The sequence below is a fragment of the Oncorhynchus mykiss genome, chromosome 8, assembly GCF_057628025.1.
Source record: "Oncorhynchus mykiss isolate SJ-2025 chromosome 8, ASM5762802v1, whole genome shotgun sequence".
Lineage (NCBI taxonomy): Eukaryota > Metazoa > Chordata > Actinopteri > Salmoniformes > Salmonidae > Oncorhynchus > Oncorhynchus mykiss.
The window spans coordinates 22637379-22651752 of record NC_143029.1 but is presented as its reverse complement, the minus strand read 5'-3'; the positions used below and the strand labels follow the sequence as shown (position 1 = coordinate 22651752).

The 14374-nt window shown below is 43.4% G+C and overlaps 1 protein-coding gene across 3 annotated transcripts in view; it reads left to right on the top strand.

The window, feature by feature from the left end:
* LOC110529611 (exostosin-1) overlaps nucleotides 1-14374 on the top strand; it is a 280429-nt gene that overhangs the window by 239607 nt on the left and 26448 nt on the right. For all 3 annotated transcript variants that reach the window (XM_036985037.2, XM_036985039.2, XM_036985038.2), the window contains exons 5-6: nucleotides 9155-9274; nucleotides 11670-11802. In XM_036985037.2, coding sequence (XP_036840932.1) covers nucleotides 9155-9274; nucleotides 11670-11802 — 253 coding nt within the window. The remainder of the gene's footprint in view (nucleotides 1-9154; nucleotides 9275-11669; nucleotides 11803-14374) is intronic.

Below are 14374 nucleotides of genomic sequence, written 5' to 3'. Positions count from 1 at the left end.
CAATAATCTGAGTATAACAGATATCCGCCATGTTGTGTAGTCAACAGAAGTCAGAAATAGCATTATAAATATTCACTTACCTTTGATGATCTTCATCAGAATGCACTCCCAGGAATCCCAGTTCCACAATAAATGTTTGTTTTGTTCGATAATGTTCATCATTTATGTCCAAATACCTCCTTTTGTTAGCGCGTTCAGTTCACAAATTCAAATTCATGACGCGCGATCACTAGGAGCAGACAAAAAGTTAAAAAGTTCCGTTACATGTCAAACGATGTATAGAATCAATCTTTAGGATGTTTTTAACATGAATCTTCAATAATGTTCCAACCGGAGAATTCCTTTGTCTGTAGAAATGCAATGGAACAGAGCTCGCTCTCACGTGAACGAGCGTGGCCGGGCTCGTGGCTCTCTGGCAGACCTCTGACTCATTCCCCTCTCATTCGCCCCCACTTCACAGTAGAAGCATCAAACAAGGTTCTGAAGACTGTTGACATCTAGTGGAAGCCTTAGGAAGTGCAATATGACCAATATCCCACTGTATCTTCGATAGGCAATGAGTTGAAAACCTACAAACCTCAGATTTCCCACTTCCTGGTTGGATTTTCTCTCAGGTTTTTGCCTGCCATATGAGTTATGTTATACTCACAGACATCATTCAAACAGTTCTAGAAACTTCAGAGTGTTTTCTATACAAATATACTAATGCTATGCATAAATTAGCTTCTGGGACTGAGTAGCAGGCAGTTTACTCTGGGAACCTCTGGGCACCTTATTCATCCAAGCTACTCAACACTGCCCCCATTCATAAGAAGTTAATACTTATGCAAATGTGATATTTTTTATACATTTGCAAAAATGTCAAAAATTCTGTTTTTGCTTCGTCATTATGGGGGGAAAACGATTGAATCAATTTGAAAATAAGGTTTTAACGTAACAAAACGTGGAAAAAGTCAACGGGTCTGAATACTTTCTGAATGAACTGTAAACAACTGCTTCCCACAAAGCATCGTTACCCATCACTCGACAAAAGCTGTAGTCCTTGCAAAGCAAGGGAAACAACTCATTCAAGGTCTCAGAACGAGTGACGTCACCGATTGAAACGCTACTGGTGCGCACTGCTAACTAGCTAGCCATTTCACGTCAGTGACATGAGCCAGGCATTCACACACGTGGCATGGTTATGTGGCACGTGGCATGGTTACACGTGGTCTGCGGTTGTGAGACCGGTTGGACTTGTTGCCAAATTCTCTAAAATGACATTGGATGCGGCTTATAGTAGATAAATTAACATTAAATCCTCTGTCAACGGCTTTGGTGGATATTCTTGCAGTCAGCATGCTAATTGCATGCTCCCTCAAAATGTGAGAAAACTGTGGCATTGTGTTGTGGGACAAAACTGCAACTTTTAGTGAGGCCTATTATTGTCCACAGGTGCACCTGTGTAATGATCATGCTGTTTAATCAGCTTCTTGATATGCCACACCTACACCTGTCAGGTGGATGGATTATCTTGGCAAATGAGAAATGCTCACTAACAGGGATGTAAAGAAATGTCTTTAATTTCAGCTCATGAAACATGGGATCAACACTTTACATGTTGCGTTAATATTTTTGTTCAGTGTAGTTGTGGTCATATGGCTAGTATCTATGGAAGCATTTAGCTTCCTAAACTCAATTGGAAATGCAAATGAAGAAATTATAAATCAATGTCATATTTGCAATTTTGCATTTTTGGTGACAAAATTCTAAATGAAATGCAAGAAAAGATATTGCATTATCATTTTCATGGCAGCAGGGTAGCCTAGTGGTTAGAGCGCTGGATTAGTAACCAGAAGGTTGCAAGTTCAAATCCCTGAGCTGTCGTTCTGCCCCTGAACAGGCAGTTAACCCACTGTTCCTAGGCCGTCAATAAGAATGTGTTCTTAACTGACTTGCCTAGTTAAATAAATGTTTAAAAAAATGATAGAGTATGCATAATGTCTACCTATTTGAAAAGGAAGTAGCAAAGTGTGACACATTTAAAAATCAAATGTAAATGCGTCGCTAGTGTGTGTCACCGGGTCATTGTCAAAGAGATCCCCTGCAGATGCTATTCACATTCTGGAGTCCGATTTCAAGGACGCCAGTGAAGATGGCAAAACCGTGTCTCAGGATGACATCCTCTTCCTGAACAAGCTGAATGATGGTATAAGGAAAAATAGTCATGACCATTATAAATTGACCTTGCCTTTTAAGGAGAGACCCAATCTACCCGACGATAAACAACTCGCCATTGTACGACTCAGCCACCTTAAAAGGAAACTGTTAAACGATGAAAAGTATAAGGAACATTGTCAAGTTCATGGATGAGGTCATTGAAAATGGTGACCGGAAGAAGTTGAAGATGATGAAAATGAAGGCAGGAAATGGAATATTGCTCATCATGGTGTCTATCATCCTAAGAAGTCAGATAAGCTACGCGTAGTATTTGATCGCTCTGCCAAGTACAAGTTTAAATGACCATCTGCTTCCAGGGCCTGATTTGATGGACAAGCTGAATGGTGTTCTCATGTGTATTTGGCAGATGTGTGACATTGAGATGATGTTTCACCAATTCCATGTTCCTGAGACTGACCGAAACTATCTGCACTTCCTTTGGTGGAAAAAGGGAGACATTACTCCACAACCTCAAGTGTTCCGCATGAAGGTGCATCTGTTTGGTGCCGCATTATCTACTGGAGGTGCAAACTATGGGCTGAAGCATCTAGCTAAGGAGCCTAGCTCTAGGCTCACAATTCATCATGAGCGACTTTTATGTAGATGACAGGGTCACAAGCATAGACAGTACGGAACATGCTATTCAGTTTGCATGTGAGGCTCGAGAGCTTCGACTGCACATGTTTGTATCCAATGACAGAGCTGTCCTAGAAAGCATACCGCCATCTGAACGTGCATCCGACATTAAGGACCGTAACCTTGCATTTGATGACTTGCCATCAGAAAAAAGCACTAGAGATTCAGTGGCACGTTGAGTCTGACTGCTTCAAGTTCAATGTCAATCTCAAGGACCAACCTGCAACGCGTCGAGGTATACTGTCTACAGTTGCCTCCTTGCAAAATATTGCTGATCTCCCTCCAGAGCGTGTGGACTCATCACCGCCCTTTACGTACTGCGATATGGATTGTTTTGGCCCATTTCTCATTAAGCAAGGACGAAGAGTGCATAAAAGGTATGGTCTTCTCTTCACCTGTTTTTTCTCTCGTGCCGTTCATATTGAAATATTAGATGAAATGTCAACAGATGCCTTCATTAATGGTCTGCGCTGCTTCATAACCATACATGGTCAGTTCGTCAGATTAAATGTGACCAAGGAAGCAACTTTGTGGGAGCCAATAATGAACTGAAGGAAGCGCTCAAGGAAGTTGACATGGACAGGCTGACTGCCTATCTCGTTGAGAAACAGTGTGATTTCAGCATGAAAGCCCCCCCATTCAAGTCACGTGGGTGGCATCTGGGAGCGAACAGTGAGAGGTATCCTTAGCTCCACACTCTCACTCTCTTCTGGTAGACTAGATGATTATTCTCTACGAGCCTTCTTCTACGACGCAATGGCAATTGTAAACAATCGCCCACTCACCGTTGACAACCCCAATGATCCAAACAGTCTTGAGCCACTCACCCCTAATCATCTGCTTACTATGAAATCTACCACAGCTCTACTTCCTCCTGCCAGATTCATCAGGGAGGACATGTACGCTCAGAAAAGGTGACGGCCTGTTTAATACCAAGTAGAACGGTTTTGGAGACGCTGGCGAAAAGAGTATCTAGCCAACATCGCCATCCGGCAGTGCTGGCACACCCCGACGAGAAACCTGCAGTTCGGTGACATAGTGATGATGAGAGATGATGATCTGCCTAGAAATTAGTGGTGGATGGGTAGTCTCAGAGACTACTGTTGATAAAGAGGGACTAGTAAGGAGAGTCAGAATATGTGTTGGTGATCGAAAGTTAGACAAGACAGGCAAGCGTCTCACCAAGCTGTCAGTGTTCGAACGCCCAGTTCAAAAACTAGTCTTGTTGCCGGAGACTGGTTAAGATATATGCCCCCCCCCCCCAAATCTCTTTACATCCTATATCTAACCATGATCTCTTCTACTTTTGAGTCGTTTGTGCTATGATTCCATACCTTTCTGATACCATATTTCTGGTCTTAGGTCATTTAAAGTACAGAAATCATTCGTTATTTGTGTATACCATGTACATTGTTCCAAATCACTACTGATTTAGTGGGAGTATAAACAAGTGTCCGATCACGTCTGCTCTATATTTGGACTTTTATTTTCGTGTAGGAACTTTCTATCCTCTATCCTATCCTGTATATTTGACAGTTTAGTGTGACTTTTATTTTGAAAGCAGGCTTTTTGCCTTCTCTGTTTTACGCACCAAGGGTATATGGGAAACAGGCACGAGAGAGGAAAAGGAAAATATGTTTTCGTTAAGGTTGTTCAAGCACCCAAGAAACAACGAACTTAGCACCTGGCTGGAAAGAGGACGAGCTCTTACGGTGTGTTTATGGAAATGCTACCGCATGAAACTTTCATGAACCATCAGTTTGAGAGTTGACCATTCTTTCAGCTGGGGATGCTACAGGGACCATACCAGAGAATCTGTAAGGGAGCAGATGATCTATGATATGGATTGGAACCAGTCTGATTCTTATGAGTTCATGTTGTCTGATTTGAAGGCTACAAAAGTTATTTTTGGGAAGAAAATACTTTTCTATTTTTAGCTCATTTGATCCCGACATGACAGTGTGCCTTTCAACTAATCTTTTTTTGTGTTCCAACCCTGTCATTGCTGTGTACAGGCAACCCCAGCAGGTCGTCCAGCAGACGCTGCCCCCTCCTGTCTTCCAGTTGATGCTGACCAAGCTGCCCACAATCCGAGCAGCACCTAACCCACACCCTTTTCCTACCCCTTACCCTAAACCGGGTTCGTATCCTAACCCAACCCCACCCCTTATCCTAAACCGGGTTCGTGTCCAAATCCCAAACCTCCCCTCACCATACACTGATACATCACACTCTTCCCTTCTTTGAGCCCACCCCTCTCTTTATTTATGGTTTTGTTTAGACTGATTTTGTTTTGACTCCTGTTTTTTTTGTTTTTATTTTGCTTGGCACTCATATTTTAACATTCAAGATAGATTGAGATAGATTGGGGGTAAGGCCCTGCGATTGACTAGCGTCCTATCCAGTTGGTGTACTGGTACATCAAGCTACAAGGTACATCACACTACAGAAACAAGAGATAGGCTCCTACTCCTATGAGCCATTGTGGCTCACACAAGCAAAGTCTCGCGCAAAGTTACCCCTCTTAATTTGACTTGCAGCTTTAACAGAGTCAAGGAAAATAAATGGAAGATAAATTCACCATTCAGCAGGACAATAACCTAAAATGCAAGGCTAAATTTACACTGGAGTTCCTTACCAAGAAGACAGTGAATGTTCCAGAGTGGCCGAGTTACAGTATTGACATAAATCTACTTGAAAATCTTGAAAATGGTTGTCTAGCAATGATCAACAACCAATTTGAGAGCGCTTGAAGAATTTGGAAAATAATATTAGGCAAATATTGTACAATCCAGGTGAGTAAAGCTCTTAGAGACTTACCCAGAAGACTCACAGCTGTAATAGCTACTAAATATGATTCTAATGTATTGACTCAGGGGTGTGAATACTTATGTAAATTCGATATTTCTGTATTTAATTTTCAATACATTTGCCAACATTTCTAAAAACATGTTTTAACTTTTTTATAATTGGGTATTGTGTGTGGATGGGTCAGAGAAAAAAAATATGTTTAATCAATTTTGTATTCAGGCTGTAACACAACAAAATGTGGAATAAATCAAGGGGTATGAATAAGGCACCGTATATATATATATTTTTTTGTTGGACCAGAATGATTTTAGTAGGTTATTTCCATCTACTCATCTCTTAAAATGTGTTGACTTGCCTGTCACCATAGCCAGCTAGCTAGCTAACGTGTCTAACATAGATGGCTAACTATAGTACATATACTAACGGCTGTCCTAGCCAGTATAGCAAAGATTATCTGAGTCATTCAGTGGATAACACAGCTTCGCCTTTTCCTCTGTGATCCAGAAATACTTTACAAAATTAAGAGTACATGTTTTTCTGTCTGAGCATAGCTGGGTCATTCCTACTTTGTGGTACCTTTTGGACCTCAAAACTTTTGGAGAGAAAAAAAAGTATTTTTGTGTTTTAGTATTCTATCAGAAAGAGGACATGTTTGACTTTCAGAAAAAACATATTGGTCAAGCTCAGGCGCTTATTTTCTTAGGTGCATTTTCCAACCTGTTAGGTGCATACGGGTGGAAATGTGGAGCCCAAATTAGCCATAGCTCTGTGAGTGAGAAAGGTTGAGCGAGTAAAATGGTCAACACTTTAACAGGATTTTTACTTCTCTTTCAAACATATTTTAACATTTAGAAATTTGGTTAATTTTCTCTATAATTTAGCCTCTAACAGGGTGGAAATATATGAGTGGGACATACAGACTAACAACATGAAACATGGAAAAATAGATAAAATGGAGTGTCTATATTTATGTACTTTTGCACCATTGTTTTCCCACCAAAGAAATTATGACATTTCGTGAATGTGGTGTCATTTTAGAAAGGGGTTATTTTCATAAATGGAGAAATATAACAAACTAACAAATTGGAAAGTGATATCAGAGTCACAGAAAATCGTAAATAAAATATGAAATACAATAATCATGAACAAAAGTAATTGATGAGAGAGAATTTACCTAGGACTATAAAATAATATTATATTTTAAGGCGTATTTCTCGTGGAAGTTGATGAGTAACACCCGGGGACATGGCAAAAAAAGCCTACATCCACTGAAAAAAAAGTTTTCAAAATTATTCCTTTTCAAGAGCCATATTTTTGTGTGTTTAATGTAAGGATACCTGACCTTTTATATTTAAAGCCTTTTGGAATCCACATTTTACACTAAATATAAAGTGATGTCCTGGGGACAGAAAAGGCACTGTAGGCACCTCAACCTTAACATTTGCTATAGATTGCTACAGCAGGCATACGCCTGTAGAAAGCTACTGCCACCTTGTGGTCTGGAGTTTTTTAAGAGGCTGATCGGCGGTTGAACAGTGCTATCTGAACAACAAAAAGTTGACTGCCGACACTGAGCAGATCTGCTAAGGACCTGTCAGCAGTCCGCACACGTTTTGTAGAACCGCAAGCAAAGTGGTGTCAGAACAAATGTCATGCAGGTCTCAGTTATTCAGAGTGTGAATTAGATACAAAACTATGCTAAAAGGTGAGGAAAGTTGGGGAAGTTAGGATTAAATCACTATTGATTTGTAGTCTTCTGTTGTGTTTAGATGGTTCAATGTAAATGTATTCCATTTAGATCTATTTCCCAAAACCCAACTTCATGGGCCTCCCGGGTGGCGCAGTGGTTATGGGCGCTGTACTGCAGCGCCAGCTGTGACACCAGAGACTCTGGGTTTGCGCCCAGGCTCTGTCGTAACCAGCCGCGATCGGGAGGTCTGTGGGGCGATGCACAATTGGCCTAGTGTCGTCCGGGTTAGGGGGGGCTTGGCCGGTAGGGATATCCTTGTCTCATCGCGCACCAGCGACTCCTGTGGCGGGCCGGGCGCAGTGCACGCTAACCAAGGTTGCCAGGTACACGGTGTTTCCTGCGACACAACTTCATAAAGATTAGCATGAGGGGTTTCTGGGAAACAACCAACTACCTCTGCTTGAATTACAAGCAATTCAGAAACTTTTGTAAAATCTCTACCATTTATACACGAACTTGTGAATAAATGGCTGTTGAGATCGTTTACGTATATCTAATGTAAAGATAATCCGCTACCATGAGTCACAGTAGGCTATCGTGAGTGTTAAGAGATTTAAAAGCTTTTTAAATACACTCCTATTTATAAACAGACACATAAACAAGCTTATGAGTGTCAAGATAACTTATATCCAGCTTTGTTTACGGGGTTGGTAAACTAGCAAAGCACAGCCCACACACCATACTGCTGTGTGTTTGTGTGTGTGTGTGTGTGTGTGTGTGTGTGTGTGTGTGTTGGTCCATAATGAGAATGGAGGAGAGTTTTTAAGGCCATCCAATGTTTTGGTTTTATACAACAATCAAGTTACTGCTCCTGCTGGTAAAAAGTGAATCTCTTTACATTCAAGTATGTGGAAGAATGATGCGCAACAACCCAGCACAACATGTGGAGTAGCTTATTCCCCCACAGAGGAGACACATAAACATTGATGGAGAGATAGAGAGGGAGGGGGAGGATTTGATTTGCCTAATGTATACCCTGCCTCTGAGTGTATTAAAATTAGAGATACTGTCACTGCCAAACATCAGCTCAGACAGACATTGTTTTCAGGCTTCAGGTGGGAAAGGCGTGCTGTCTTTGTGATTTCGGGGTTAGAAATGTGACATTCATGGTGACTGCTGATTTGTCTTCCTGCCCCCTCTCCTGCCATGTGTCACATTGTGAATTGTATTTTCTGTGTTTGTTTGTATAATTCATGAAGAGCTCCGAGAGGAATAGTAACAGTACAGAACAGTGATGTGCTGTGAAACATGAGGTAGTGCTATCTGTTAGTTAGTAGGGTGCGATAGTGTTGTGTTTTAGCCATAGGAGTGACATGATCCCTAACTTAAGGGCTCAACCTCTCTCACACAAGGCTGGTTTACTAGCCCATAACGTTTTAACACCTCAGTTTCTCTCTAGCAGTATGAACTATGCTGTAGCAACACCTTGAGGGGATAGTCCTCAATTGGAACGGTATGCCAGTAAATTCTATTGATCCTCTTATTAGTCCTCTAAGGCCTACCACATAGATCACAGTGTAATTTGACCATTGAGGACCATCGTTAACGATGTCATTGGTCCCTCAAGTTATAGCCACTAAAGGGCCATTCGAATCCTACAGAGAGGTGTTGCTATGGCTCTCATAGGTGGAGACAGTGTGTCCATGGGCCTCCCTCGGGAAGGAGTATTTCCCCTAATCACATCTGCCCAGAGAATAACCCATGTGCCCCCCTCCCTCACATTCGTTTAAATTTTTACTCTGTCCTTTTTTTCCCCAGGTTCCTTCAATTACCAGATCTGTGGACCATGACAAAATATTGGCGCTCAGGCAGCAGACTCAGTTCCTCTGGGATGCTTATTTTTCTTCGGTAGCAAAAATAGTATTAACTACATTAGAGGTAAGCTCTCCCATTTATAGAACTGTTCATTTGAATCAAGAGTGGGTGGGAGCGGGTTGGGAGGATTGCAGGGCCAGACAGCCAGCAGCCAGGATAACGGATAGCCTTTTCTATAATGTGCACAAGTGGCCAGGATGAATTGATGGTGGCTGTACAACAGCGTTTCCCAAACAAGTTCTTAATTTCCCCTGTTTTTTGTGTGTTTTTTTACTCCTCCTGACAGTCTGGCTCTTACTTTGGGAGTGATTTCACTATACTCTCTCTTCTGTCTCAGTCTCTGGGGGGAAACAGACACAAAGAGCTTTCATCAGGCTCTTCCCCAGATCAGTCAGGACCTGCCATGATCAAAAGAGATTGCAGTGTAACTGTTTCCTCTGGAATCTTAAATGTCTAGAGACTCTCATGAACTAGAGTACAACGACAGGTAGCTGGGGGTTCCTTAAACAAAACTCCCCCTTGTGCTATACTGCTACTGTTTATTGTTGTCACACCCCCAAATATAGTGTCCTCTAAGAGCAAAGTTAAAATAATTGTCATGTTTCCCCTGGAACAATGAGAAAAACACGTTTTATGGTCTGATGTGTGGAGAGGAAGCCACGGTATGAGGTGTTTTGGCCTGCAGGTATGAGAGGAAAGGTTCAGCAGGGTAACATCAGAACATTCTCATAGGCTCTCTGTTCACCCCTCTGTCTCACTCAACATTTTGAGGGTTTTACTTTGGTCTGAGTTTTTCCATGGGTTTTTATTTTAACACACTTTCACTAATTGTTGTATCACTGACCCATTCAGAAGCTACTCTGTTATGATAGTGTTGTGGGCTCTAATTTAGAACTCACTCAACAGACACTCCAACCTGTTTACCCATATGTCTTTGTCCCTGAGGTTTTCATTTCACTTCTTCATTTTGAGGGTGTCCGTGTTTAATTTCTCCACTCTCTATCTTTACTCCCTTCTTGTTTCCATTCAATTTACCACTTCATAAAGGAAATAATGACAAGGAGGGTTGAGGAGGAGGGGGAAAAGAGAAAGTGAGGAGGATAAATTATAGGCATTCCGCCATGGTTCTTCAAAGGGAGCCACAGCAGCACTTTGTGATGAATTGGATTAGGGCCGAGCGTTGGTTTTATGTGTTGCCGGGCGAACGTCACCACCAGGTGCCTAGTCCAAATCCAACAGGGAAGAAATTAGGCCCATCTCCATGGATATTTACCGTTGTGCAGATGTGGTAAATGCTCGGCACTACCTGCCGACTGACAAAATGGGGGAAATTAGGCATTCTAAATAGCCCCGCAAGTGGCACACACACACAGGGCTTTTGTGAGGTTGTCGATAAGTGCCAGCTAATTCTCCATATAGATCAAAAAGCACATCTCGTCTCAGTGTTCCTGGCACTGGACAGGCATATGGACTCTAAACTGTTATGATAATCACACTGAGGGTGGCCGTTTGAGGTGCGGGACAAACAGGCAGACGCACTGCTTCCCTCATAGCCAGATAAATCTGACCTGAATCTGTCAATAGGGTTTTCAGAGACATTTGCCTACAATGCAGAACAAGTATAACACAGTCACATGATACTGTAGCAACTCCTGTAGAAGAGAAAATATATTTTTTACTGTAGAGGTACTGTATCTTGAGCAACATAAATGAAGCTCATCACCTAGCAGGGAGTAAACAGTGTGGAGGGGTCGACCTACCGCCTCGTCTCTCTGAGGGGGTTGCTTGTTAAGGCGTCTCTCACAACCTCATTAGGACCCACAGTTCAAACGGAGGAAGCAGCCAGGAAAGCACCGGGCTCTGAGAGCATGTAAGAGAGGAGACCCATATGGAGGTCTCTTGCTGTGGATCCAAGAGCAGGAGAGCTGTGGCCTTTCTACTTCAGGACATGCAGTGAGGCAGGTTTATTGGAAAGAGCAATCAGAAGTAGATGGCTGATATGATATGAAATGACTGTCATTAATGTTAATGATTGAGAGGTTGGTTTTGTGTCCAATGACTCAACTAATATCAGGACCCATAGGTGACCATCTTCATGTAAAATATCCTGTGCATCATCAGTATATCACTTTTACTGCATGACCACTGCATGCAAATAACTCCTTACGGTCATTGCTGTTCAATGGACTGTCAGTAGCACAGTCATCATATATAGCAACATGGGACGACGAGATACAGGTCCAATCTCCACAGTCAACATGCAAGTTAACAGTTGCACCTGGGTGAGTGGGCATCAGTCCCAGCTGAGGGTGTGAGGTGTTATCTGCATCAGCAAGACGCTGCTCGACAACATGGCCACGTCTATCAGACCCAGCCTCTTGCACGGCGTGCAGCTTCTTTGTACTAATCCTCTCTCTCTCTCCTCCTCCTTCTCTCCGTCTTGTTTCTTTTTCTGCAGATAATCCAAGACAGAATACATTCACACGTATCCAGGAACAAGTTGATGTGGAATTCGTTGCCTGGTGGACTGTACGTTCTGCCTCAGTTCTCCACAGACGCTGCAGTGTTCCCCTTCTACTACTCCTCTATGGGTGAGTTGGAGCCTGGTGGACTGTACGTTCTACCTCAGTTCTCCACAGACGCTGCAGTGTTCCCCTTCTACTACTCCTCTATGGGTGAGTTGGAGCCTGGTGGACTGTACGTTCTACCTCAGTTCTCCATGGACGCTGCAGTGTTCCCCTTCTACTACTCCTCTATGGGTGAGTTGGAGCCTGGTGGACTGTACGTTCTACCTCAGTTCTCCACAGACGCTGCAGTGTTCCCCTTCTACTACTCCTCTCTGGGTGAGTTGCAGCCTGGTGGACTGTACGTTCTGCCTCAGTTCTCCATGGACGCTGCAGTGTTCCCCTTCTACTACTCCTCTCTGGGTGAGTTGGAGCCTGGTGGACTGTACGTTCTACCTCAGTTCTCCACAGACGCTGCAGTGTTCCCCTTCTACTACTCCTCTCTGGGTGAGTTGGAGCCTGGTGGACTGTACGTTCTACCTCAGTTCTCCACAGACGCTGCAGTGTTCCCCTTCTACTACTCCTCTCTGGGTGAGTTGGAGCCTGGTGGACTGTACGTTCTACCTCAGTTCTCCACAGACGCTGCAGTGTTCCCCTTCTACTACTCCTCTCTGGGTGAGTTGGAGCCTGGTGGACTGTACGTTCTACCTCAGTTCTCCATGGACGCTGCAGTGTTCCCCTTCTACTACTCCTCTATGGGTGAGTTGGAGCCTGGTGGACTGTACGTTCTGCCTCAGTTCTCCACAGACGCTGCAGTGTTCCCCTTCTACTACTCCTCTCTGGGTGAGTTGGAGCCTGGTGGACTGTACGTTCTACCTCAGTTCTCCACAGACGCTGCAGTGTTCCCCTTCTACTACTCCTCTATGGGTGAGTTGGAGCCTGGTGGACTGTACGTTCTACCTCAGTTCTCCATGGACGCTGCAGTGTTCCCCTTCTACTACTCCTCTCTGGGTGAGTTGGAGCCTGGTGGACTGTACGTTCTACCTCAGTTCTCCATGGACGCTGCAGTGTTCCCCTTCTACTACTCCTCTCTGGGTGAGTTGGAGCCTGGTGGACTGTACGTTCTACCTCAGTTCTCCATGGACGCTGCAGTGTTCCCCTTCTACTACTCCTCTCTGGGTGAGTTGGAGCCTGGTGGACTGTACGTTCTACCTCAGTTCTCCATGGACGCTGCAGTGTTCCCCTTCTATTACTCGTCTCTGGGTGAGTTGCAGCCTGGTGATAACCTGTTATTATGTGTCTGTATAACAGACTCCTCTCTGGGTGAGTTGGAGCCTGGTGATAACCTGCTATTATGTGTCTGTATAACAGACTCCTCTCTGGGTGAGTTGGAGCCTGGTGATAACCTGCTATTATGTGTCTGTATAACAGACTCCTCTCTGGGTGAGTTGCAGCCTGGTGATAACCTGCTATTATGTGTCTGTATAACAGACTCCTCTCTGGGTGAGTTGCAGCCTGGTGATAACCTGCTATTATGTGTCTGTATAACAGACTCCTCTCTGGGTGAGTTTGAGCCTGGTGATAACCTGCTATTATGTGTCTGTATAACAGACTCCTCTCTGGGTGAGTTTGAGCCTGGTGATAACCTGCTATTATGTGTCTGTATAACAGACTCCTCTCTGGGTGAGTTGCAGCCTGGTGATAACCTGCTATTATGTGTCTGTATAACTTCTATGCATGGGAACTGTTGACACACAACCATAAGGAATCAGACCTCCGCTCCGGCAATGTGCTCTCTTCAATGTGCTCTCTTCAACTTTTCCTCCATGCTATTTTATATACCCCAGTGCTACATATTAATACCCTCTGAGAAAATGTTGCTCATGCTTGCCAACCACAGACAAATTTTACATAAAGTCATGTTTGGGGACCAAACAATGCACTTTACAACGGAAATTGTCTTGGATGTAACCTTGCAAGCTGGTATATGTTATCCCATATCCTATCTGCAGTCCCATTAACTGCCAAGGGTCAAGTCCTCCCTAGTCAGTGATTAGTTGTCACTGAAATGGAACAGTGAACAGCATAAAGCCTAGAGCTGCAGCAGAGCAGTCAGTGTGTACAGTCTTGTGTATTTCCTCCGGCATTGAGCACCTTGGAGCTGTGCACTATGAACTGTGCTGCTGTCGCAGTCCTGCGAGGAGCACTGGGATGAAGCCATAACTCAGATAGATGCTTGTCTTTCTCTGAGGAGTTGTGTACAGGAGGAATGGGCAGTTTGCTTTATGCTTCGACAGTTATATGTTTTTGCCGGTACTGAAGGAATAACGTTGTCAATGCCGGTAAAACACAGGCATTATCAGTCTCACTTTCCATAATTCTGATAGCAGCAGATGTTTTTAGTGTTTTCCTTTGCATTGTAGGCCTATTTCAATTCTACTGACTTTAATTGACCGTTTTTAAGCTTTTATTTGTCTCTGTCAATTTCAAGTTGATGTTACAATATTTTGTTATTATGACAGCATCTGTCCCGAATCATATCTGCTCCTCTGAGAAGTGGAAAAGAAGGAACGATAACGATATTGGGCTCCATTTCTGGGGGGTCTTGATGACTGGGTATACCGCCTCAAAATCACAAATTGGATTTCCAACTTGTTTA